Below are 25956 nucleotides of genomic sequence, written 5' to 3' on the forward strand. Positions count from 1 at the left end.
GATCTAATCGCAAATCCCAGAAGCTGGTTAGCTAGCTTTTTTTTCCTAAAGTGCTGTTTTGTGTATACTGTTCTTTTTCAAGATTCATTATCTTTGAAATACGCAATGGTGTAGGCTGTGATAGTTACCCATGCTTAGCCATTTATATCTCCGGTAGGCTGGTAGCTGTCCAGCCAGTTTAATAAATTAAATTGCACACCAATAACCTGGAAGTTATGCCTATATTATGGCCATCTGTAGCATGGGATAACCAGTAGTAAATCAACGAAATTAGATTCAATACCTAATCTAACTATTTGAACCAGCCATTATCGTATCACGGCTGTTTCGGTCGCTACCTGTACCTCGTCGCCCGGAGGGAGCCGACGCCGAAGTGCCACCACTGCAGTGGCTGCAACGAGGACACGGCGGAGCACACGCTCGCGTACTATAGCTACTACGCGTACTACGACTTGTCGCTTCCGACCGTTCATGGCTACGATGCTCGGTAGCGACGATTCCTGGCAGGCGATGCTCGACTTCTACGAGTCCACCACCTCGTAGAAGGAGGCGGCGGCACGGGAGAGGGAGATCGGACGTCGGGTGTAAGAGTGCAAGGGTGTCGTTTAGTGTGGTAAGTAGGGCCCTAAAACTCCTTCGGCCCGCGGTCTCCTCCCAACATCAGCAAATCGCCAAGTCGCTCATACCGCATAGAAATCACTAACCAGTTGACCTATGTGATGAATGACAAATCAAGATTGCATTAAGAAAGAAAACACAAATTGCTCTAATACATTTATTGCACTATTCTTTTCATGAATACCGAAGTAACTTTTGCATTTGCGAAAACTAATTTCAAATAGTTCCTCACTGAAATAAATTTGATTTTACTTTTATCACATTTAGTTCAAGTTACATTGTCTTGCTGCTGTTTTAGATATGTTGGCATTTTTCCTGCTCGTATTTTTGGACGATTGTGAACTCTTCTTTCATGGCGACAGAGTAGCTTTCTGAAATACAAAAATACACATACTAGTCATTGACTAATTACTACTACAAAATACCTTATGATTTCATTGGCTTTACAGCAAGAGTTACTAAATGCTATAAATGCTGTTTTCCAATTTAAGACTTTCTAATCTAAGTGCATGTATATACTGGCATGTTGGTATCTATTACTGCAGGTTGACAATGTGACCTGAGTATTTTTAAGCTATTGCATAGCTTTTATCGCGGGCCTTGAGCGCGGCGACCGAATCATGAAATTCCGTAACGAAAAAAACCTAAAACCCCTCCACTCCGCCTACCATGTAGCTCGAATTCAACACATTCACACGTTGTGCTTGTGTAGTGTTTGTGAATAAGCGCGTGGCGTGACGTCACACTGCATGTGCATCATGAAAAGTCTGCCCATCTCTCTCTCGTGCGGTCTAACTTATGAGTGTGAAGGGGACAGTTAATGTTTGCTTTTATTAATGTTTAATATAGCGTGGTCTTGTTTTATTATTGTTTCAATATTGTCAAATTATAATTGCATAAGTTGATAAAAAAGGCTATGCAATAGCTTTACCGCGCCAGTTCGCGAGTGCCACACGTTTTTTTTACATTCATAGCATCATATTTTAATGAATTCTTTTAAATTAGTATCTCTTACCGTGTAGCAAAGGCCTTTCCGCATGTGTTGCAGACATGAGGTTTAGCTGTACTGTGTAGGGCTGCCAAGTGATTCTGTAGACTCTGCAATTAATAGAATAAAATCGAAACTTAAATATTTATTGAAAAAAACTATTTCCATGCTGTAATTAATTTATTAAAAAAATATCTAGAATTTAGACTATGTTTGTGTGTATAGGTAGAGTACTGTATACTACCTATAAACACAAACATATATTGTAATAAACACTGGCGTAGGTTGATTTTGTTCTTGTTGTAAAATATAATTCTAACTCGCTCTTAAAACGATCAGTACAGGTGTAATGTACTGTACAGATATTATGTAATAAAATAAAAATTATTTTCTGTTTGTGACAAATAGTACAGGATGTTATTTATAGTTAGTTGTTCAATAATTTGCTTGAATTTAATTGGAATTATGCGAACAATATTATTTAATATTTTTTGGCTATTCATTGTGGTTTCAGCTGTGATTACACTAGAACACTTGAAGAATCTTTCCTGTCAATGCCTTTTTACGGGGCGTCTGTAAAAAGGTAAAGAAATAGACTAGCTCCCTAATTTCAATGCACCACTACGTTCATATCTTATTATAGTACTGGTTTTCTGAATACACCAAGGAGAGTGTTAGACCGAACTCTTTTCTTCCTACCTATTCTACTAACCTCGAAGGGTTATACTAAATTCACAGAACTAGAAGTTGCGTTCACGGGGCTCTAACCTGACGATGAGGACCAACCTCCTTGAACCTGAAGGGCTTCGTACACGTAGGACAGTGGTAGCGCGGCGGCTGATGCCTCCGTCGATGGGAGGCGAGGTTGGCAGCGCTGCGGAAGGTGCGCGCGCACCGCGGGCACGCGTGCGGGCGGGCGCGCGTGTGCGTGCGCTCGTGCGTGCGCAGCGCGTACAACGTGCGGCCCCGATACGAACACGACGCGCACGCGTGTTGTAGCACGTCACTGTGTATTGACCTGTTCCAATTATTACATTATTTTAAACTAATTTCATATTCAATTGAGCTATAAGGGTAGCAGAAAAATACAATGACCGGACCCAATAAGTAATAAACCAGTCATTTGCTCCTCATAAACATTTAGGTAACTACGGGTATAAAAATAAAGAAATTTATTTTAATAAATAACTAAAAAATCTTGATATTTCTATTCTACTATAGCCCCACATGGCACTGGAGAGTTGATCTATACTACAAGAAAGCATTGCTCTAATTGCAACGCGTTTTAAGATAATTTGAATTTTTGAGACGTATATTCTGGCTTTGGGGTTTAAATAATTTTTTTGAGAAGAGCTTACATTAAGATTACCTTGCCCCTGGATTGATGGTGTCGATAAGCGACGTTAACCATTTACCACCAGATCTAGACCGGAAATTAAGAAATGGCGATACTAATTGTGAGCGACGGCAACAGTTTATCACCAGACCTAGACCGGAAATTAAGAGATACTAATGCTTGATAGATGTAACACGCTTTACCTGTGTCTGTTTAGTCTGGCCATCGACTTCATTTCGACACCACATATTTCACAAACATATCTCTTGTCTTTCGAACAAGTTTCGTCTTTCTCGTGTACAGCTAGATCATTCTGAAAGTAAACGTTTATTAAAAATACGAAAACTATGATTTTATATTCTCTTTATGCATTTTAGTGAGATCACAAGTTTCCTAAGCTTTTTTTATTGCTTTATTCTTGCATATTGCTTTATTATTAAGTGTAAGCCCATTTTAATATAGCTCACTTGAGACATGAGTTCTACTAAGCCAGTATTGTATAGTATATAACAGCATTCTTGCCTCTCAATGTTAGCAAGTTCTCTCAGGTTGACCACCCTGAGCTCACATGCCAGTCTGAGTGTATCTGGAATATCCCTGTAGTCTACCAGAAATTAGGAAAAAAATTTTTTTAGTAGGAATAATTAGGTTAATGGTATCTGCTCATATGAGTATTGCCATCAATAAAAATAAGGACAAGGCAAGATGAAATTAGGCAGGAGAATGTAAGCAAAGAGTTATTAATGTGTTAAAGAATTGCAGTAGCATAACCTAAAGGTGGTCACCGTGGTTAGCGTGGTACGGACATGTGATGCCGAAGAAGACATGGATGGAGTGTGTTAATGACGATATGTGAGAAAGAGGAGTGAGTGTTGAGATGACGGCTGATAGAAAAGAATGGAAGAGATAAATTAGCTGTGCCGACCCCATCTAAGCGGTAGTAGGACCTCTTGTGAGTCGAATCCGCCTGGGTAGGTACCACCACCCTGCCTATTTCAGCCGTGAAGCAGTAATGCTTTTCGGTTTGAAGGGCAGGGCAGCCGATGTAACTATACTGAGACCTTAGAACTGATATCTCAAGGTGGGTGGAGCATTTACGTTATAGATGTCTACGGGCTCCAGTAACCACTTAACATCAGGTGGGCTGAGCTCGTCCACCCATCTAAGCAATAAAAAAAACTTAGTGGGATACGGTAGAGAAAAAGAAGAACCTAGAGGTGGTCAAAGTGGCTAATATTGTCCAGTGAATAACTTTGACTGATATCATTGATTGGTATTCTCTTACATACCTCGTTTTCAAAGTTCCTTGCACACCTTTTACAAGTCCACAATAATGTAGGAGCTGAATTAAGATTCTCATTGCGTTCAATTTCAATTGATTGTAAATCACCATTACCTTTTTGCTGTGATAATGCATTTGACGCTAAAAACAATAGCATCCTTATAGCAACATCTATGGGTACAATGAGTTTGCTGCGATTGTTTCTCTTAAGAGTTTACTAAATTCCAGAAAGGCTCCTTTTTATAAATATCATTTAAGATTAACTTTATTAAGCATTTCTATAATATTTAAATAGCAATTTTTAGTATATTATTCACTAGAACTAAGTTAATAAAATTTAATGTAGAAGGTAATCATGTGAGCTACTTGGTAAAACTCAAATACATATTTTATACATTATTCATTTTATTTTATATTGTCTTAGATATAGGGTTAGTAGTTAGACAGTATTTCTGCATAACAAAACAGGTAAGCGGTAGGTAACAGCTTGGCTCTGCCCCTGGCATTGCTGAAGTCCATGGGTGACGGTAACCACTCACCATCAGGTGGGCCGTATGCTCGTCTGCCTACAAGAGCAATAAAAAAAAAGGTATAATATTAAACTACAAACATACTAATTGAGAAAATAAGGCATATTACTCATTTCAAGTTCCAATACCCTCTGTGTGGCTTTAGCTGTCTTTTTCAATTCTTCCATGTCATGGAAAATCTTCTCACAGTTGCTACAAATGTGATCAGGCCTGCCATCATTCTGTGCTACCTGGAAAAAAAGATCTTGATTTTATTTTTCAAATTATTTATGATTCAATAGATTTGGCCAAGAACAATAAACTACTTCAGTGAATTCATGATATTGTTTATTGTATATATGTGTTACCAAGCTGACAGTTGTTATAGTTTTTCTATTATAGTGTAGTCTTTATATCGGAGCAGAGTTCATCCATATTATCTGGAACCTTTGCTTTCAGGGACAGTGCATTTCCAGAGGTATTTTTTGCCACATACCATCCGGCTATGGAATGAGCTCCCTCCACGGTGTTTCCCGAGCGCTATGACCTGTCCTTCTTCAAACGAGGCTTGTGGAGAGTATTAAGCCGTAGGCAGCTGGCTCTGCCCCTGGCATTGCTGAAGTCCATGGGTGACAGTAACCACTCACCATCAGGTGGGCCGTATGCTCGTCTGACTACAAGGGCAATAAAAAAAAAAAGTTATGAAATACATCAGTATAGTTTTGTCTGATAATATTAAAAGGGATCTTACCTCTATTCCTAGAACAAATTTAATATAGTACATGATATCAAAAGTAAAGTTATTGCTGTATAAACTCTTTTCAGCTGAGTTAAGACACAGTCTACAGAGATGGCTTTCTACATCCAAATTTTCTTCTATTATGATTCTAAAAAAAAATATTATTGATACATTATATTAATAACCAATTAGTTTCTAACGCTATATAATTTTACAGTAGTTCTGTACCACGGTTTTGTAAAATTGAACTACATATTACTTACTTGAATTTTTTTTTCCTTGAGTTTTTCTTTAAGGTTTCATTTTTTCTGGACATCGCTATTTCATTCTTTGGTGATTGCGTCCGCATAATTTTTTCTGATAAAACTTTGTCTAACAAAGAAGTAATTCTAGTAAGTTTGTATAGAAATGATAACAAAAAAGTTTAATAGCCATTATTGTCTTTTAGCTAAATTTTAATTAAATAGCAATTGAGTAGCAGAGCAGATTATTATCCGAAACTAAAACCATTTTTGAATAGTCGCCTGGCGGAAGGTAAACTGGTGAAATTCGAGAAATCGTTAACAATATTTTATAATGCTTCTTTCACTCAGTATTGTTATTGCGCCATTGCGCCCTTATAACTTTATTTTGAACAACAATTAGCTTAAAAAGTGGGTACCTAAAGTAATAATACCTAGAAAAACTTACCGTGTAATACATACAGATTTTAGTTTTATAGAAAATTCACTGAAATCGGGGTTTTGCCCGTTTTGCCGCTTGCGTTTTTACTTTTTTTTTGTTAAGGGGTTTTATGACCTGGTAACTAAGACATTTAGGTCATGTCTTAATTATGTTCTTTATTATGAAAAATGATAATCTGGAGTGAAATGAAAGGAAATGAAGATGATTAATTTGAGACATTGATCAACTGGGATGAAATTTAATGAAATGAGATGAGATGATATGAAAATACAATATAAATATAATCTCAGTAAAATGGTGGTCATTCATTGAGATTTTTTCAGTGGACTTTTTGGAGGATCCCGAGAAGTTACGTCCAGCGGCTTTGTTTCATTTTCATACTTTTGTGCATTTTCACAAATATTAAACAGTTAATAAACCACCGTTATTACACATTTAAGCCGGAAGAAACACTAAATAGACAAAATAAAACAAATCACACACTTCACTCCTTGCGTTCCCGCCAAAAAGTCATGCGTTTTGTCTCATTTTCCATTATACTAAATTTACCTACGTTCTTGTTGGAATAATTAGTCAATTGGACAGGCAAAATTAAATCTTTTGTACTAATTTGTACACAAGGCGGTAGCCATTGAATGAAATTGATTACTTATGTAATGAAATTAAACTTCCAAGACTTAGGTGAACCACTAATTGAACATAATGATTTTATTTACATATATATTTTGTCACCATACAGATTTTATGTAACTACATACCTTCAATATTTAATTAATTTAATATAAAATAATAACTTTGTATGATGGCAAACGTTTGGGAACGAGCGCATCGAAAATTTGACTATGTGACCCCCTCCGCCAGGAAAGCTGGATCAGCGCCCTTGGTCCGGCTTTCATTATTTTATAGTTACATACCCCTTCAATGTCAGAGTCGAGCTGCTAAATAGTTAATAAGCCACCATTATTAATTGCTTAAACCATAGATTATACACTTAATATATTTGAGGTTTAAAGCTGAAGAAACACTAAATAACGAAATAAAACATTTCAAATACCTTGACGCCTCGCGTTTCTGCTTAAAAGCCCTCCTCAACATTTTCTGTTTAAGTTTTTTCCAACTAGACCATAGAATAATTATGAATTCGTCTAGTTTCGTTTTTGAAATAATTGGTGGGTGTTGACCGAGACCGTTGTGCAATAGGGTTAAACATAAAGAAATATTAAAGGTAGTCATTTTCATAGCATAGTGCTCCTCTTTCTTTTCCTTTAATGCGAAGCTTCGATATTTATACTATCTATAAATATTTAATACAAATTACGGGATTAATTTACAGTGGAATTGTTTGTAGCTTGCATGGGTAGATTCTATCCACCTGCCTATATACTTTAGCAGCGAAACAATCACGAGTCAGTTGTTGTGACGAGACAACCACTAATTGGCATCGTTTTGAGTTCCACCTCATGTTTCAGATCTGTGTGCTTAGTGCGAGTTTCTTAACGTTTTCGATAGCGTAATACCGGTCACTCACATTCGCAAGAATACGCAAACCCACAAGTGTAGGACGACATTTGCAAATGATTAGGTATGCAAAGTTTTAGCTGTATTCGCGGTTTTCCAAGCTGTATCGAAAAAGACATTAAAGCGCGCGAACCGCGATCCTTCGCGTAGTCTCCCACACATTCGTGTGACCAGTTGCGGCCACGATTGCGAACATAGATTATACACTTAATATATTTGAGATTGCGAAGGTAACGGACGTTTCGCCATTTTCATAGTCCGTGACGTCTACTGTGTAGCGTATCTTCATCATGGATTGGAACAACACTAAGGTGATGGAGTTCATTGAACTCCTGCAAAATGAATCGACCATATGGGACCCTCAAAAGAAATCCCATAACAACAGAATGGCCGTTAATGACGCCTAGGAAAGAAGTAAAAACTCTTTTTCTCTTCAATGTTCTATTGACGAATTAAAAAAGAAGAGAAATTCGTGAGACATTCGTAAACAAGTGTAGCAGGAAACACAAACGGGTTCACAAATTGAATACCGAACCCATTTGCTCAGCCGCTAAGTTTGCGAATGAATGTCTGACGGCCCTTTACATGCGCGCGAACATTCATACAATGTACAAATGTTCGCGCGCATGTGAGTGGCCGGCATAAAAGTTAAGTCAATTTTGTATGCAGTTGGAACAGCGCCCACGGCGGTAAACGTACGCAAACGATCCCATTCCATACAAATATGAGCTAACTTTTACGCTATCGAGAACGTTAAAAACTTGCAGTAAGCACACTGTGGCAGTATTCACGTGATATCTACGGCAAGGCCACTACCACTTAACACTACTGGGTTATGAGTTTGTTCCATTAGTACATTAAAAAAACATTAAGTAATTTTCAAAATCTTTATTACGAAAATGGCAGGTAATTATTTAAGTACATAGAGAATTTTCATCTTATAATTAAAATACATTTTATTTCGCTAAATTACAAAAAAATTCAGCCTTGTATTCGAGATTATGAAAAAAGGTTTTTTTTTTAATAACAATTTCAAATTGAATAACATTCGGTTGAGGAGTATTTGGTGTCACTAAATACCCGTATTAAATTAACAACATGGCTAAAAAGCTCATGTGGACGTCATGTTACTGAAGTCTAGAATTTGTGGTCAGAAATGGATTTGAAAAGCAATAATAAAAAATAAAAATATACGGTCCGAATTGAAAACCTCCTCTTGAAATCTGCTAAACTAACTTGGCATGATACCATCGATTTTATTTTTATAAAAAATGTAATAATTGAATGATTTTAATAAGTAAAACAGTCGCGTTATGCTTAGATTTCAAATCATTTACTTCAACTTGAATACCTAACCTGTACCTAACGTTGACACTAAAGACACTGAATGTCAAAGTCAAGCATTGAAAATACGCGCCGATTTCAGAACCGTTTCTGGCTATCCGTTATTCGTTCAGTATGCTTGCATTATTTCCTAACTCAAGGCTCCCAGCACTAGCCCTAGCAAGAGCAGTGCCTCGCAGAATCTACCACCGGATCGGAAACGCGACCCACTAAGAAGATCCGGCGAGAAACTCAGTGGGCGGTGTCTGTGGGTTAATTTGCTCGCCGAGCCTTTCGTCGCAAGCGACGGGTTCGACGAGAACGATGACCGGTGCTTGACGTACCTAAAAGCATCGTTAGTGGAGTGCTTAGTGCGAGTTTTTAACGTACTCGATAGCGTAAAAGTTAGCTCATATTTGTATGGAATGGGATCGTTCGCCTACGTTTGCCGCTAGGGGCGCTGTTCCAACTGCATACAAAATTTGATTAACTTTTACGGTATCGAAAACGTTAAAAAACTCGCACTAAGCACACTGGAGGATCCTAAATGACGTGAGTGTTAAACGTTGGCACTAGGTGACCCTCTCATCAGATGCCAAAAAAATATTCGGACCGCCAGCATGAAACCGCATAACTGCCCCACGGGAAAAATAGGTAGGGTGGTGGTACCTATTCGTGCGGACTAACAACACGGCCTATCGCCACCCACCGTTTAACTTATATAAAATTCTTCATATCAATTTTTCAGATAATTTTGTTATCGGATTGCCTACATGCAACGTTTGACGTCAGTAACACACAGTGTTGTATATCTACGATTATATCATACGTCATACACGATTGTACAGCCTAAATCTGATATATCTAGCTTATTGATTGTCAGAAAGGAGTATTTATCTAGCGAAGGGTGAAAGGCTTTTTGGTTTAAGCAACATTTTTGCAACTTTATAGAAGCGTCATTTAAAGTTTAAAATATGGGAAAAAAATCATAACAAAAAAACTTCTTTACTGGTGGTAGGACCTCTTGAGTCCGCACGGGTAGGTACCACGACCCTGCCTATATCTGCCGTGAAGCAGTAATGCGTTTCGGTTTGAAGGGCGGGTCAGCCGTTGTAGCTACACAGACCTTAGAACTTATATCTCAAGGTGGGTGGCGCATTTACGTTGTAGATGTCCATGGGCTCCAGTAACCACTTAACACTAGGTGGGCTTGTCCACCCAATTAAGCAATAAAAAAAAGCTTCAGCTATTTCAATGGAGCAAACTTAATTGAAGTTCAATTAAAAACATCACACTGTTGATGCTAAGACCAAATAAAATGCACATTTAATTACTAAGATAAATGTCGCGTACTAAGTGAAATGTCGCTTAATTAATTGTAGTTGATTGATAAGCGGAATCGCGACGTTTTTTTTTTAAATATTTTATTGCTTAGATTGGTGGACGAGCTCACAGCCCACCTGGTGTTAAGTGGTTACAGGAGCCCATAGAAATCTACGACGTAAATGCCCGACCCACCTTGAGATATCAGTTCTAAGGTCTCAGTATAGTTACAACGGCTACCCCGCCCTTCAAACGTAGGATTAAGGTCTCCCGCATCCTTGGTCCCACACGTCATTTGATTTTTAGGCACACTTACTTATTCTTTAAGCTTTCTTCTTCATAATATTTTTTTTAAAGATACTTGATATATACAAACTATTAAGGCGAAACTGTTACTTTAATAAAGTATTTAATATCGATTACTTCAATATCGATTTTTTCAATGCATAAACGACGCTATTATATCATTAATATTCCACGATAATTAGCCTTACCGTGTTGGATTGCACTAGATAGTGGGATACACCTCTATTAAGTATTATTTGTTGAATTTAATGTTTCAGATAGAGTAGTAAAAATCCCAGGTGGTCAGATTTTTTGACATCTGTCAAACTTTTTGTTAAATTATGGAGGGTAAAGACAAAAAAAGGGAAGGTCTTCCACCGAACGGATGAAGTTGATCGATATACTGAATGTGATGGACTGAATGTTTTTTTTTTTTTTGAGGAAGGAAGGATTATTCATTGCCCTGATGTCTATAAGGTTTCATTAGGGGCAGCGAGCACGGACTCAGCTCGGGGTCCGAATGTTATTGTTCAGAACCTGTATAAATGAAAGCATATCTTGAAAATATCGTTAGCGCAATTCAGACATCTAAATCAAATATCTTCTGTTCGCTGTTCTACGCGGGGGTCCCATTCTGGGTACGTGAAAATTATATTACTAATGGCGAAATGAATGAAAGTTCAAACAGTTAAATTATGTAAACACTACTATGTGATCATGTCTACAAAATGTAGTGTAAATTGTACCTTACCGGCTGAAACCGGAAGTGTTGCTAACACTGGCCCTAGCAAGAGCAGTGCTTCGCAGAATCTACCACCGGATTGGAAACACGACCCACTGAGAAGATCCGGCGAGAAGCTCAGTGGGCTGTGTCTATGGGCTGTACCTTAATAGAAGGCGACCGATCGATACTACCTATAAATAAAGCTTTATCGAGGAGTACGAGAACTACAGAAGGTTGGGAAGCACTGCTTTGGATGCCCTAACAGTCCAGTTAGTACTAACTATATACATCAGCAAGTGAAAGTCGCCGCTTACTTTGTAACATAAGTTCGAAGTTATACTTGTGGTAGGGCGTCTTGTGTGCCTGAACGGGTAGGAACCACTGCCCTACCTATTTATGCCGTGAAGCAGTAATGCATTTCGGTTTAAAAGGTAGGGCAGATATTGTACTGTAAAAACTGAGACTTAGAACTAATTTGTCAAGGTGAGTAGTTGTATTCAAGCGGTGATTGTTATGGGCTCCGGTGACCACTTAACGTCAGGTGGGCAATGAGCTCATTCAGTCACCCGCCCATGCAATGAACATGTCTCGAGAAGAAACGAAACCTTTATGTTAATATCGTTCGTAAATAAATCTAATCGATTTTATTGTTGTTTTTACAATGTTATTATTACTGCATACAAACACAGTTTTGATTATAATCATTATTATAACCATATATAAGATTATTATAACTAATAATGTTTTGATTCTACCCACAATCGAAATGTGGAACATTCCAATAGGTATTATGAAAAAGGAACAGATCAATAGGGATTCATAACTATGATTCATAAGAATGATCCTACCTTCAAATAAAATATCGTAAAATGTTCAAATTAAAGTATTATAATTATAAATTGTTTTCTGTTTTGTTTTTTTCGTATTCAAATTAACTTTTAATTGAAGGAATTTGAAGAACGTTGTATAAAAAAAAACTTAATCACTGACAGTAATTGAGCACCACACAAGTTCTACTTAAAACTTACAAATGATTTGATTTTATAAATAACTGGACGTACTCGCCCGCTTCGCTGGGCATTTAAAATTAACATTATTATTTATTGTCACTATTATTAGGGAGTCCAACACTCATATAATTATTAGACTATCCATTAAGTATATGTATTTTTTTACACGGATACCAAGTTTCAAGTCAATCGGATGCATGGTTCAGTAGTTACAACGGAACATCCGTAAAAACCACTGTAGATTTATATATTAGTATAGATTTACTATAACTTTTATTCAAAGACGAACGAATAACTTACTTGATGGTAGCATTGGCGACCATTCTACCGACATGGTCCCTCGAGAAAGACATGATCCCAGAAGCTACATTCTCATCGCTCTCCCTCGCTGACCAGTTCTTCGGTAGGGGGTCCAGAGCCTTCGCCACCACTGTATCCAAGTCTAAATACACCCCACCGTACTTATACAAGCTCAGGTAACGGAGTAAATCTGACGCGTGCGATATTCTCCAGCGCGTCCTGTTCAAAGCACCGTTAAACACCATATCCTGTAGCGGCGTTCCTTTAGCGTATTCCCATATCTTCAATCGCCACAATTTTACGTTACGAAATTTTCGAAGTACCGACAAACTGCCTCCTCTTTGGTATCCTTTAATCGGCGCCGAAATTAAAACGTTGACCTGCCATTTTGGATGAGCTCTGGCCGCTGCTTCGACGGCGCAAGCCTGCCGTGAATCCAGTCCGGACTTGCAAGAGGTCTCGTGGAAGAAAATCGACTTTTCAGGCATCTCCACGCTCGAACTTATCACTGGAAGATCATCGTTCGAATCTTGATAGTGACACGAATTGTCCTCCAACGATTCCCAATGTAAGAAATATAAATCCGGCGCGAAATCCGTATGTAAAATGACTATAGTCACACAAACGAGGCACAATAACGATATAACATAACAGTTAAAACGCCTTAACACTCGCACTGGATACATTTTAGCTAAATTCACGTGTATTTGATGTCGTTTTTATACGCTAACTAAATATGATAGCGCTCGATGATGAGTGTCTGAGTCGGTTTGATAAGTTTCACACTTATCTACCGCTCGCATTGATAGCAGGTGCGTTAGTGTACGGCTTGTGGTCAACTTACGGATGATTCGAAACGTAAAGTTGGGTGAGAATCATGATACGATAAACATGTGTGCTGGATGTTCAGTACCCTTATCGTAAACAATCGATTTGTAGGAAAATTGTGCATTACGAAAACAATTTTAAAGCGTTACGTACAATTGATATTAGACTTTTATTGTATTAATGTAAATATGTGTTTTTCAAGAGGTAAATTGAGTGAAGACGAAGATGCGAACATTTTATCCGAAAGTATTAATATTAACAACATGCACAATTTAGAGGAGATTAGATTTTCAATTGGAAGAACAAGTAACGACAAAACTGGAATGAAATGAATACAATGACATGAGTAGCACTAACACACTGTCCAGGCGGTTTGCTTTGGAAAATACTTTACTCATACGGTATTTCATCGTTCACGTAAAGCATCATTTGATGCCCTAAAATACCTAGTCAGGTCATAAATTCTGTCACATGTTTAATGTAAAATAATTGAAACAAGTTTATTCATTATGTAACCATTCATATACCAAAATGAACTTAACAAAATATAGATTCTTATGACACTAAAGGTTATTCAAAATGACCTCCGTGATTTTGAATACAGGCCTTCAATCTGCGCGGCCAGTCGTCTATCGCAGCACGAACGAGGTCCATGTCAATATCGGCGGCTGCCTTAATCAAGGATGTCTTGAGTGCCTCCAAATTGGAATGAGGCTTTGAGCACGCCTTTTCCTCCAAGTGTTGCCATATCTTGTAATCTAACGGATTTAAATCTGGACTGGAGGAGGGCCAGTCTTTGTGCCGGATGAAGTCGATTTCACGCGCCGCCAGCCAGTCTTGTGTGCTCTTCACTCTATGAGCTGGCGCCGAATCTTGTTGGAATACCCAGTGCCTGTTATTGAACATGGTATGAGAAACAGGTTCCACAAGGTTCGTCAGGACTGTATTTTGATACACAACTGCATTCGTTTTTACACCTTTCTCACAAAAATGTACCTCTGTTAAGCCCCAATAAGAAACTCCCAACCATACCATGAGCGAGGATGGAAAATGACCTCGTTGGACACGCGGAATACGGTTGCTCGCTTCTTCACTACTCTGTGCGTACACCTTATCATTTTGTTTGTTGTAGCTCTCTTCTACGGTAAAATTTTTTCATCCGAAAAAAGAATTTCCCGATATTTTTTTCCCGCGTACCGCTTCAACAAAGCGCGGCATCTGTTCAGTCTCAGGTCCATTAGACGAGCATTCAAGCGATGTCCTGTTTTTCTTCGATATGCCCGAATACCTAAGTCTTCATTTAACACCCTTTTCACCGTGGTTCTGCTTAACCCCATCTGAAGGGCCAACAGTTTCTGCTTACGTTTGGGATTTCTTTAAATTCGCGCCTTCACAGCTTTTATCACTGCTGGAGTCTTAACAGACCGAGGGCGACCACTTCTTGACCTGTCATCTACACTAGAGTCTTCATTGTATCGTTTGATGGTACGATAAACGAATCTTTTGGTTATATTCAAATTTTTCAGTATGTTAAAAATTTGAATTGACGCGTAACCGCAACGATGCAACGCAATAACTGCAACACGGTCTTCTTTAAGCGTCCACTCCATATTTAAAAATGAGTAAAATTCTAAAAGTATACATTTTTATTTTCATGAACAATTCGAAATTCGAATTCAATAAACTTTTTTATGGCCAGCATTCTAAAAGAAAAGTTTTTACTGTGTGACAATACTTATGACCTGACTAGTTATATCTTGTGAGGTCTTGAATAGAACTACTTTTGCTTGTACATATAACACGGGTTAGTGCCAGCGTCGTTCTTATTTCTACCGCGAAGCAATTTTACTGGGGGTCGAACCTCTTGTGAGTCCGCACGGGTAGGTACCACCACCCTGACTATTTTTGCCGTGAAGTAGTAATATGTCGTGGCCTAAAGGATAAGACTTCCCGTGCATTCGTGTTGAGCGATGCACACGTGTTGGAATCCCGCAGGCGGGTACAAATTTTTCTAATGAAATACTTACTTAACAAATATTCACGATTGACTTCCACAGTGAAGGAATAACATCGTGTAATAAAAATCAATTCCGCAAAATTATAATTTGCGTAATTACTAGTGTTAGGACCTCTTGTGAGTCCGCACCGGTACCACCACTCTGCCCATTTCTGCCGTGAAGCAGTAATGCGTTTTGATTTGAAGAGAGGGATAGCCGTTATACTATACTGAAATCTTAGAACTTATATCTCAAGGTGGGTGGCGAGATTTACGTTGTAGATGTCATGGGCTCCAGTAACCACTTAACACCAGGTGGGCTGTGAGCTCGTCCAACCATACAAGCAATAAAAAATAACAATAAACGTTCCCGTCCCTAGTCGTAATTTAAAATTGCAATTGAGGTCTCACGCGTCAAGGTGGCAGACACATGGTGCTTTAATGGGCTCCGTTAACCATGTAAGACCAGTGTTTGCCTACGTTTGCCACTAGGGGCGCTGTTCCAACTGCATACTAATTTGTGTTAACTTTTACGCTATCGAGAACGTTAAAAAACTCGCGCTAAGCACACTGAAACCGCTTGCTAATTTAAAATCTATTAATTTTAACTTAAGACGAATGCGCTAGAACGTTTTTATTAATATAAGCCTTAATAGAAGCGTTTTTCACTTACTGTACAAAACAAATAGCAGTCGTAATAATTTCAGAAACTATTTAACTTTAAAATTGTATCTGCAAGTTTAAATTGTTTGCATTTTGTGCGTACCCATGCGTGATTAATAATGTGTCGGTATTATGTTGCTGTGGGTATTTTTATTACATTGTATAGTCACAGTTTGAGCAGCGAAACGATTTCTGAAATAAAACATAGCAAATGCACTCTCGAAACCTCTACACTCTTATCTCCTTGTTTTTTATTGCTTAGATGAGTGGATGAGCTCACAGCCCCCCTAGTGTTAAGTGGTTACTGAAGCCCATAGACATGTACGACGTAAATGCGCCATCCACCTTGAGATATAAGTTCTAAGGTCTCAAGTATAGTTACAACGACTGCCCCACGCTTCAAACTAAAACGCACGGTAGAAATAGGCAGGATGGTGGTACCTACCCGCGCGGACTCACAAGCGGTCCTAGCACCAGTAAATTTGCCACCAGTGCCTATTTCTACCGTGTAGCAGTATTGCGTTTTCGTTTGAAGGGTGGGGCAGCCGTTGTACTGATAACGGAGAGTTAGAACACATGTCTCAAGGTGGGTGGCGTCATTTACGTTGTCTATGGGCTCCGGTAATCACTTAAAACCGACAGTTGACCGACAGTGACCGACAGTTCATCCACAATACCTGGAGCCACTGCGTTCATCCACAGGCTTTTCCAGAGATTATTTTTGCCACGTACCATACGGCTCTGGAATGAACTCCCCTCTACGGTGTTTCCCGAGCGCTATGACATATCCTTCTTCAAACGAGGCTTGTGGAGAGTATTAAGCGGTAGGCAGCGGCTTGGATCTGCCCCTGGCATTACTGACGTCCATGGGCGACGGTAACCACTCACCATCAGATGGGTATGCTCATCTATACGTCAATAAAAAAATAAAATAGAGACGACCAAAACTACTTTTACGGTTTTATCTCGCATTTTTTATTCACATAACGTAATATTAGTTATAACGTTTCAAATACTTTACAGATTTCGTGGTCGTCCCAAAAAAGCCGAAGCGAATTAAAAAAATAGCCTTAGTTTTTGTACTGTCTCCTCTGTTCTCTGTTTTTGTAAATTGATTAATTTTAAACAATTCACAGTAGGTCTTGTCAGCATAAGCGGGTAGATGTTAGCAAAGTCTCGCAGATTGAGCTTCGTGAGCACGTCGATCAGCCTGGAAAAGCTGGAAAAGCTCCTCGAGACTAAGGAGCTTTATGAGGATTAGGACAACAAGCGTACTAAAGAAATTGAAACTTCAAGCGTATCTCACATTAGAAGCGACCTTCACGTTATGATGTCTATGGGCATCATAATGTACTTACATACGTACTTACTGCAAACCAAGTGCACTACGTAAGCTATCCTATAACTAGACGAAAAATTTGAAAGTTAATTTAACGTTTTTTTTTTTAGTTTAAAAAAACTCAAAATGTAAGCAGGTTGTATATGCTACATTACCCACATAAATGCTAATTTATGCTATGTCTAGTTCATTTTTAAGTGGATTGTAAAGTTGATGAAGGGTTTTGAACTTAAAATTCTAGTACATAACGTTCTTATTGTGTGAGAACGATTTAATGTATGAATAAAATGAAATACAAGCAGCGTTTTAAGATCGTTTTAGATATAATTTTATCACCATAGTCGGACGTGTTGACAGTTCTGACGTCACGTCATGATTCTAGCAACAAATATTGAATAGGACACGACATAGTTTATCGGATTAGTTTGATAAAAAAGTAGCGATTGGTAACAAAAGATATTAAGACGCAATCTGATCGAGCCTTGCACTGATTTTTGTACTCACTGAACTAGATATGAAAATTGTATGTCATATTAGTGCGCCTTGATGTCATTTCGGATCCTCCCGATCCACTAACGGTAATTTTAGGTACCACTTTTTTTTCCTACTGCTTATATCCTTGAGGGGCTATTTCAGCTTCGCCCTAACATGTGGGTGAGCTCACGGGGCTCAAACCGGGCTAATGAGGGAATGTGAAAGAAACCTACGTACTCCGTAGCCTACGAGAGAGCGAACGGAAATGCGAATGTCATAGAATAAATGCTGACGATAAGAGAACAGTACACTGATTCGTATTATATTTTTTGCCGCAATGCCGTTCCTTCAGTTTGAAGCATGGAACAGTTGCTGCAGAAACACAAATTTAACTGCTGGGCCTTTTTTTCCTACCGATGCTGAATGCCTTGAGAGGCTATTTCAGCTTCGCCCTAACGTGTAGATGAGCTCACGGGGCTCAAACCGGAGTGTTGATAACACTGGCCCTAGCAAGAGCAATGCTTCGCAGAATCTACCACCAGATCGGAAACGCGACACACTGAGAAGATCCCGCGAGAAACTCACTTGGCTGTGTTTCCTGTCTTAAGTAGTATAATTTCTTTTATTAAAAATATTAAAATAAACCTGAAAGTATATAATAAAAGAAAACTATTGTGTGGAAGAGAGGATAAATAATGTGACGTAATAGTCATTAACAAATCATACCAGATGAAGATGATGCGTGCATTAATTGGTGATTACGTTGCGCAGTATTTTATATATTTTGTCTTGCCACGATCTACCGGTTGGCCGCCCCTGGTCTAGAGATACCATGTCAGCGTCACCGGGCTAGAAGTTACTTTGGTAAAAAACGTCACTTTTGGACCGTCTATCAACCTCCGATCTGGCAGTGGGCCAATAGTAATGTTTCTATCCGATTGACGCGTGTCGATTTTGATTATGATTTCTTAAATCGTTCTAAAAGCACACGAAGAGTGGATGCCGAGAATCACTTCCGCCATTAACCCTTTGCGCTGCTAAGACTAATGTAATGTAACATTATAAAGTCAAATGCGTGTAGACACTGGATCTCAAAGGGTTGACCATATACACTAACTACCTGCTTGGTAATGAAAGCCCACATCACTTCCCATGTTATTGATAAAAATATATACTTTTTAACCGACTTCAAAAAAGGAGGAGGTTCTCAATTCGGTGAATCGATTTTGATGATTCTTTTTTTATTAGAAAGCTGGCGCTTCCCGTGTGGTCCCGTTTCAATTTAGTCCAGTTCTGATAACCATGAGAAAACCATATAAGTCTTAAATTTGCATTAAGTGCGCGACAAGTAGATGAATAACTCAAACCGATCTCGATGATTATTGTTATTAGTGTATAATAATATTAATTTGTTTTGAAGTATCTTTTTTTGTCTATTTGAAGTCGGTTTTTGTTAGAGCATGTCTATTTACAACTATTTAAGTGAAAGACATAGTTAACGATTTGTACTAAATAATATATTATTTATTATCACTTTTATTTATAAACGTTTTTTAAATCACTATAACGTAATACTTCAATAGTAAATCATATATATGCAACATGGACCTTTTTTTTAATGATTAAGACATGGCCCAGTATATGAATGAACACCGTCGCTCGTTTATATACGTATATATATGTATAATAAATGTAAATAAAATTGCTGTTCGTTAGACATATACATATACATAACTTGAAAACGTTTGGATTTATTTCAGTATTTTTGGTCTTAAATTTGCAATAGTACAAAGGAGATTATTATAGTAAAATATGTGGCTGTATAGTTAGGTTCCCAGTTGTCTATGGTAATAAAAAAAGCATTAGCATTCTGTTGCACCGAATTGCCCAGCCCAACCAATTGAGTCCGCACGGGTAGGTACCACTAACCTGCCTATTTCTGCCGTGAAGCAGTAATGCGTTTCGGTTTGAAGGGCGGGGCATCCGTTGTAACTATACTGAAACCTTAGAACTTATATCTCAAGGTGGGTGGCGCATTTACGTTGTAGATGTCGATGGGCTCCAGTAACCACTTAACACCAGGTGGGCTGTTAACTCGTCCACCCATCTAAGCATTAAAAAAAAAAGTATTGTGAAATTTAACTGGGACATGGCTGATGTTACAAGGAGTGACACAATCCGGACGTATCTGTCCTTTCAGTTTAATATATCCACAATCTTAAGTCTAGCTTATTTAAAATAATTAAATACCAAATCTAAAACAGTAGTACTTAATCGCACACATGAGCGACGGTGGCATTCAGGAAGCTAACTCCTTTGCCTCAGCTACCAAAAAAAAACAAAAAAAAAACAACTGTCAAATTAACAAAATGAATCCAAAATGGCGTCTGTGAAGTCGGGTGCACGGAACAAAATTCTGGAGATCAAATCTATTGCAAAATTTTAAATATGCGTATACGTTAATATAGAAACATAGAAAAATCCAATGTGTGTTTTATATGAAGATACTAGTGTAGCGTGCGAGCAACATTTCACAGCCAGTCTCATTCGGGACACAAACGACTTCCGCCCGTACCTACATTCGGCTACATTCCAATACTAATTAAATTCTAAACGCTAAATACAATATAGCCTTATACGTTTCAATACAAATAACCCTTATATAGCACGGTTACACTGTAACACGAAAAAAATATCCCCAAAACCCTTTTAAAGCATGGTACTTCTACAACACGAGTTTTTTGTTTAAAATTATTGAGATAAATACATTATATACTATGAACACACAATATATCGCACATATGATGTTATAAAGTCACTTAGGCAATTTTTGTCAATGCTGAACTGGGTATGAGAAAATACATTTTTTAATAGTTACTAGTGAGGAGACTAAACAGACTTTTGCTTTTACTGATGAAGTTTAAAGTTTTAGTTTAAATATTATTTTATTTCTATAGTTTAGCAGAACTATATAAGAATTATATAACACTAGCGACCCGCCCTCGCTTCGCTTCGGAAACTGTAATTTATTATTGATTTCTCCACTATTTAATGGATGTTATTATACATATAAAACTTCCTCTTCAATCACTCTATATCTATTAAAAAAAAACGCATAAAAATCCGTTGCGTAGTTTTAAAGATTTACGCATACATAGGGACAGGCAGATATAGGGACAGAGAAAGCGACTTTGTTTTATACTATGTAGTGAAGATGTTGAATTTTCCAACGTTACTCATAAAAAATTACATAATTTGCACAAGTGACGTTATCGCACCGAATGTGCGATATGGGAATAACCGAAATTTTACTGATTATCTTTTATAATTATAAAAAAATACATACAGGCATAGCTGAGATGTTTCATTTCATTACAAAATTACTCTTCTTTTGGTACTGTCTTCTAGTCTCGTATAACGCGATTTCACACAACACGGAATTTTATAGGAACTTATCTACCGTGTTATAGAAAGGTTACCTGTACTTCTAAATGTTTATTATACATACATACATTAAGAATATTAATTACAATATTACAAATATAAAGACTACAGCATAAACAAAATTACATGTTATAATTTCTCAAACATCAGTTAATTGCATGGCTTTAAATGATACACTAAATACGGCCACGGTTCAAAAGCTTCGGGATATAAGTTGAGGCCGCTCAGAACCAAAAGTTATATTATTTGAGTCTCTATTATCTGATCGATCGAAAGCGCTCTTTCGAGCTTTCTTGAGTTCTTTATTCCGGCTTTTGCAATGGAGATATTAACTTCAAGGGGTTTAACAGAACGAAGGCCTCGGGATTCAATTTAATTAATTGAATTAGCTCAATGACCTAAATTGATTACAAAAGAAATCATCCAATTAATTACAAAAAAAAAAAAACAGTTTATGAAAACTACATTACAAAAGTTTCATATTTTAAAGATTTATTTAATTCTAATTACATACGTACACCAATTATATTATATTTTTACCATAGACTAAAAAAACATATAAACTCTTTGCTTGGGTGGCGCCATCTAGATTAGCTATGCGACACATCACAAATAGCTTTCCGTCTTACTCATACACGATGGGATTGCACAAGCGGACCGCTTCATCATTCCGGATCGTATTGATCTTAGAATTTACGACAAAATCGCGTTGCCTTATCGACATTTTATTTTCATTTTTATATATATATATAAATTTAGAATAAACCGCATAATGTTCGTATTCAATATATTATAGTGGTTGGTACGTGCCGACGACTCAGAGGACTAGTGTTGCGGCGCGGCGCGGGTCGGGGAGTGCGCGCGCGCCGGCTCAGTGCTGTCTTTACTTTTGTTTTGAACCAACCTGTAGGAGAAACAAAAATTAAATGAAACTTTAGAAGTGAAACTTCTAATGCTACTTCCAACAAGGTAAATGTTTAACGCTCCTGGGGTGGGGGAATAGAAGAGACAGAGCGAGAGTGAATGCGTGTAGTAAACCTGGTTACAGGCCAGCGCGAGCGTTAGCAACGAGTAGCTTCCAATATTTTAATGAATTAATTTAAAAAAAAAAATACATGTGTGCAATTCACACGTGGTAGAAGTGAAACCTTCCAAAATTAAAATACAATTATCCTAAACGTCTTAAGTATATGTAAAATTTTGTCATTAGTAAATAATTATAAGGTAGCGCCCTCTGTGAATTGATATCTTAATTTCACGTATAATCCTAAATTAAAATTCACTATAAGAGCTTTCATACACACGTTAGTATTAAAAAATCTCACAGATGGCGCTGTATTAAATTCTGTCTCATTCTTTGCTGGCTCCATCCTACACATTTTTGTATTTGTGTCTCTTACCTGTCCTTTTTTTCGGTGCATCCGGTTTGAAATCACAACGATTCTAAAGAAGTTTTCACTTCAATCTATATTTTTCTATCTAAAATTTAAAATATATATAATACTAGCGGACCCGACAGACGTTGTCTTGCATACACAAAACGAATGAATGAATGCATACACAAAAATTCATTCAAATCGATCCAGTCATTTAGTTGCAGTATCGATAAATAACCTAGATACCGACTGCAGCGCCATCTGCCGAGCTGTTTTGTGAATCTAAACCATCCAGGGTGCCACCCAAACGCATACAAAAAAAAACATTCAAATCAGTAACTTGTTTGTAAGCCTGTGATAGCAAACTCATTATACATAACGACTTAAAGGTCACATTGTAACTATTCTGAGACCTTATAACTCATATTTCATGGTGGATAGCGGCATTTACGTTGCAGATGTCTATGGGGCTCCAGTAACCACTCAACACCAGGTGGTCTGTGAGCTTGTCCACCCATCTAAGACAGGGGCTCCCAAACTTGCTTTTCCTACTGCCCACTTCGAGAATAAATTATTTTAGCAATAGCGAGAGCTCAGTCGGTGCCTAAGAGTCCTCCTAAACGAAATTATAAATCGCCTCCCAAGCCTCTACACGACGCCCCCTTTTTTATCGGGGTCTCTTACCGCCCCCCTTTAGGCCTGCAGCGCCCACAAGGGGGCGTTGTCACTCACTTTGGGAAAGACTGAGCTAAGCTATAAAAAAAAATGCATGGTCAGTCTTGCAACGTACAATGTCCAGTGCGAGTTGGTGGGGGACAGTGGTGGGTGTGGGTGGGGTACCTGTAGATGTCGTCGGTGGGCTGCAGCGTGCCGCTGGCGAGGTGCAGACGGCGGCCCACGGGCGGCGCGGCGGAGGGCGCCCACCAGGACACCACGCGCCCCACCACCGGCACGCGCCGCAGCAGCCCCTCCTGCCACAGCCGCTCCAGGCTCTCGCGCTCGATGTCCGCCTGCGCCGCCTCTATGCCTGCCCCGACCACAACCACACGCTACTAACTCAGCTAGCACCGCGCAACACTGCGGTCATCGTTCTCGTCGAACCTAACTGATGCTAGGAGCTCTTGTGAGTCCGTACGGGTAGGTAGGTACCACCACCCAGCCTATTTCTGCCGTAAAACAGCAATGCGTTTCGCTTTGAAGGGTGCGACAGCCGTTGTAACTATACTGGGACCTTAGAACTTATCTCAAGTTGGGTGGCGCATTTACGTTGTAGTTGTCTATGGGCTCCAGTAACCACTTAACACCAGGTGGACTGTGAGCTCGTCCATCCACTTAAGCAATAAAAAAATAAATATTTTTTTGTTTTGCCGGGATAGGCGAGGAGTGAAGTTGTGTGATTTGTTTTATTTTGTCTATATTTAGTGTTTCATCAGGTTTAAATGTGTAATAACGTTGGTTTATTAACTGTTCCGTATCTGTGAAAGTTCATGAATGTGGAAAAATGAAACAAAACTGCTGAACGTAACTTCTCGGGATCCTCCAAAAAAGTCTCTGTAAATGACACCATTTTACTGAGATATTTCACCTCATTTCATTTCGTTTTCATTTCTTTTCATACCATGTTTCATATTAATCAACTTAATTTCATTTCATAATATCATTTTTCATAAAAATAAGAATATATAAATGAAAATAAGACGACTTAAAAGTCTTAGTAACCAGGTCATAAAATCCCTTAAAAAAAAGTCGTTTGTTTACATTCAAACAAACATGCATCTTAATTAACTGAAAATACTTGCTGTTTCTTATGGGTACTAGAAACCACTTAACACTAGGTGGGCTGTGAGCTCGTCCACCCAACTAAGCAATAAAAAAATATTTCTTTAGCTATTTCAGCTATTTCGATGGAGCAAACTTAATTGAAATTCAATTAAAAACATCGAACTGTTGATGCTAATACCAAATACAACGCACCTCTAATTACAAAGATAAATGTCGCGTATTAAGTGAGATGTCGCTTAAACTAAATAGCAATTTTTTTATTGCCGTATAGGCAGACGAACATACGGCCCACCTGATGGTGAGTGGTTACGTCGCTCATGGACGTCAGCAATGCCAGAGGCAGAGCCAAACCACTGCCTACCGCTTAATACTCTCCACAAACCTCATTTGAAGAAGGACATGTCATAGCGCTCGGGAAGCACCGTGGAGGGAAGCTCACTCCAAAGCCGGATGGTACGTGGCAAAAAAGATCTCTGGAAACGCACTGTGGATGAACGCAGTGGCTCCAGGTAGTATGGATGAACTCTACTCCGGTGGCGGGCGGTGCGATGGTAAAAATGTGATGATGGAATCGTCTCAAACAATTCCTCGGAGCACTCCACATGGAAAAACCTTTCAGCCCTCGATATCATATACGATAGTATAGCCTAAATTTGAGCTAACTAGCTTGTTGATCGATAAGTGGTATCGTGACGTGGATCTAGTATACATGATTAATTCGTGCCCAAGGTATCGAGAAGAACCAACTTCCAAGAATATTTATATCCTGGGCATATTTTGTGTCATGGTTTATCCTCTATTCCTTAGCTTCAAATGCCCCTCGCATCTCCCGGGAATCACAAACTCAACCTCAAAAAAGTTTAGGATTCAGTTCTGGCTTATTCATTGGGTAATTGACTGGGTTCGTACTTATTATGTGCGTAATATAACCTAAATCTAATAGGTGGTCATTATATGCATATAGCCTTAGCATTACTTACGTAACATACAGTAGTAGTAGTTGGTGAGGATCGAGAAGATCCTCTGTCATCTTCATTGACTTCATCATTGGATACTCTATTTAGCATAAAACACCTAAGTATTCCACAATTTAAATTATTTTTACGCTTTAAACTCTTCACGAGTAGTCTTCACGAGCCTTAAGCTCTTCAGACGAGTTTTTAAAGTAAAAAAAAAAAAAACAAGAATTTTATTTATTTACTATTGCGATTTGTTCATTTTATATTGAAATCAATTAAGTTTAAAAAATCCTACACATATATGCCAGTGTTTTCGAAGAGGTTAATCCCGTTTCTTATTGTCTTTAAATTAACTCCAGTATATAAAATCTGACGCCAATAAAAAAAGCGTGCTTAAGTCGTAAAATAGGTTTTAATCATGTCCAAAAGTCGCGATGACCCAACAAAATACTTATG

At 38.2% G+C, this 25956-nt stretch overlaps 3 protein-coding genes across 11 annotated transcripts; all 3 read right to left on the reverse strand.

The window, feature by feature from the left end:
- Positions 1-761: 761 nt before the first annotated feature.
- On the reverse strand, positions 762-6747 carry LOC101741157 (zinc finger protein 454). 9 transcript variants are annotated; one of them, XM_021348322.3, is made up of 9 exons: positions 6163-6747; positions 5736-5844; positions 5485-5620; positions 4864-4984; positions 4232-4365; positions 3146-3255; positions 2375-2612; positions 1634-1716; positions 762-989 (listed from the first exon to the last, which is right to left on the reverse strand). In XM_021348322.3, the coding sequence occupies exons 2-9, from the start codon at positions 5819-5821 to the stop codon at positions 887-889; spliced, it is 1011 nt and encodes a 336-aa protein (XP_021203997.2). In that variant the 5' UTR covers positions 5822-5844; positions 6163-6747; the 3' UTR covers positions 762-886. The 9 variants fall into 9 exon arrangements, with proteins under 9 accessions (XP_021203997.2, XP_062529450.1, XP_004926675.2 ...); XM_062673466.1 differs by having other exon boundaries at positions 2393-2612; positions 6163-6728; XM_004926618.4 differs by having other exon boundaries at positions 2393-2624; positions 6163-6663.
- A 1794-nt stretch (positions 6748-8541) lies between these two features.
- Positions 8542-13452, reverse strand: LOC101745697 (lactosylceramide 4-alpha-galactosyltransferase). Its single transcript, XM_004934036.5, has 2 exons — positions 12640-13452; positions 8542-11142 (listed from the first exon to the last, which is right to left on the reverse strand). The coding sequence occupies exons 1-2, from the start codon at positions 13323-13325 to the stop codon at positions 11136-11138; spliced, it is 693 nt and encodes a 230-aa protein (XP_004934093.5). The 5' UTR covers positions 13326-13452; the 3' UTR covers positions 8542-11135.
- A 5982-nt stretch (positions 13453-19434) lies between these two features.
- On the reverse strand, positions 19435-25690 carry LOC119629809 (pyridoxal-dependent decarboxylase domain-containing protein 1-like). The gene is made up of 3 exons (XM_062673481.1): positions 25522-25690; positions 23600-23786; positions 19435-22287 (listed from the first exon to the last, which is right to left on the reverse strand). Exons 1-3 carry the CDS (start codon positions 25526-25528, stop codon positions 22209-22211), a joined length of 273 nt encoding a protein of 90 aa, XP_062529465.1. The 5' UTR covers positions 25529-25690; the 3' UTR covers positions 19435-22208.
- Positions 25691-25956: the final 266 nt, after the last annotated feature.

This window comes from Bombyx mori, chromosome 17 (assembly GCF_030269925.1).
Source record: "Bombyx mori chromosome 17, ASM3026992v2".
Classification (NCBI taxonomy): Eukaryota; Metazoa; Arthropoda; class Insecta; order Lepidoptera; family Bombycidae; genus Bombyx; species Bombyx mori.

Excerpts from the sequence above, each read along its gene's own strand:
- LOC101741157 (XM_012690791.4), bottom strand. The coding sequence starts at position 5,821 with ATGCGGACGCAATCACCAAAGAATGAAATAGCGATGTCCAGAAAAAAT. Across the intron at positions 5,621-5,735 it reads TCAAGGAAAAAAAAATTCAA|AATCATAATAGAAGAAAATT; the intron begins GTAAGTAATATG and ends ATTTTTTTTTAG. Across the intron at positions 4,366-4,863 it reads GGTATTGGAACTTGAAATGA|CGTCAAATGCATTATCACAG; the intron begins GTAATATGCCTT and ends TATTGTTTTTAG.
- LOC101745697 (XM_004934036.5), bottom strand. The coding sequence starts at position 13,325 with ATGTATCCAGTGCGAGTGTTAAGGCGTTTTAACTGTTATGTTATATCG.
- LOC119629809 (XM_062673481.1), bottom strand. Across the intron at positions 22,288-23,599 it reads CCCACCGACGACATCTACAG|GTTGGTTCAAAACAAAAGTA; the intron begins GTACCCCACCCA and ends TTTCTCCTACAG.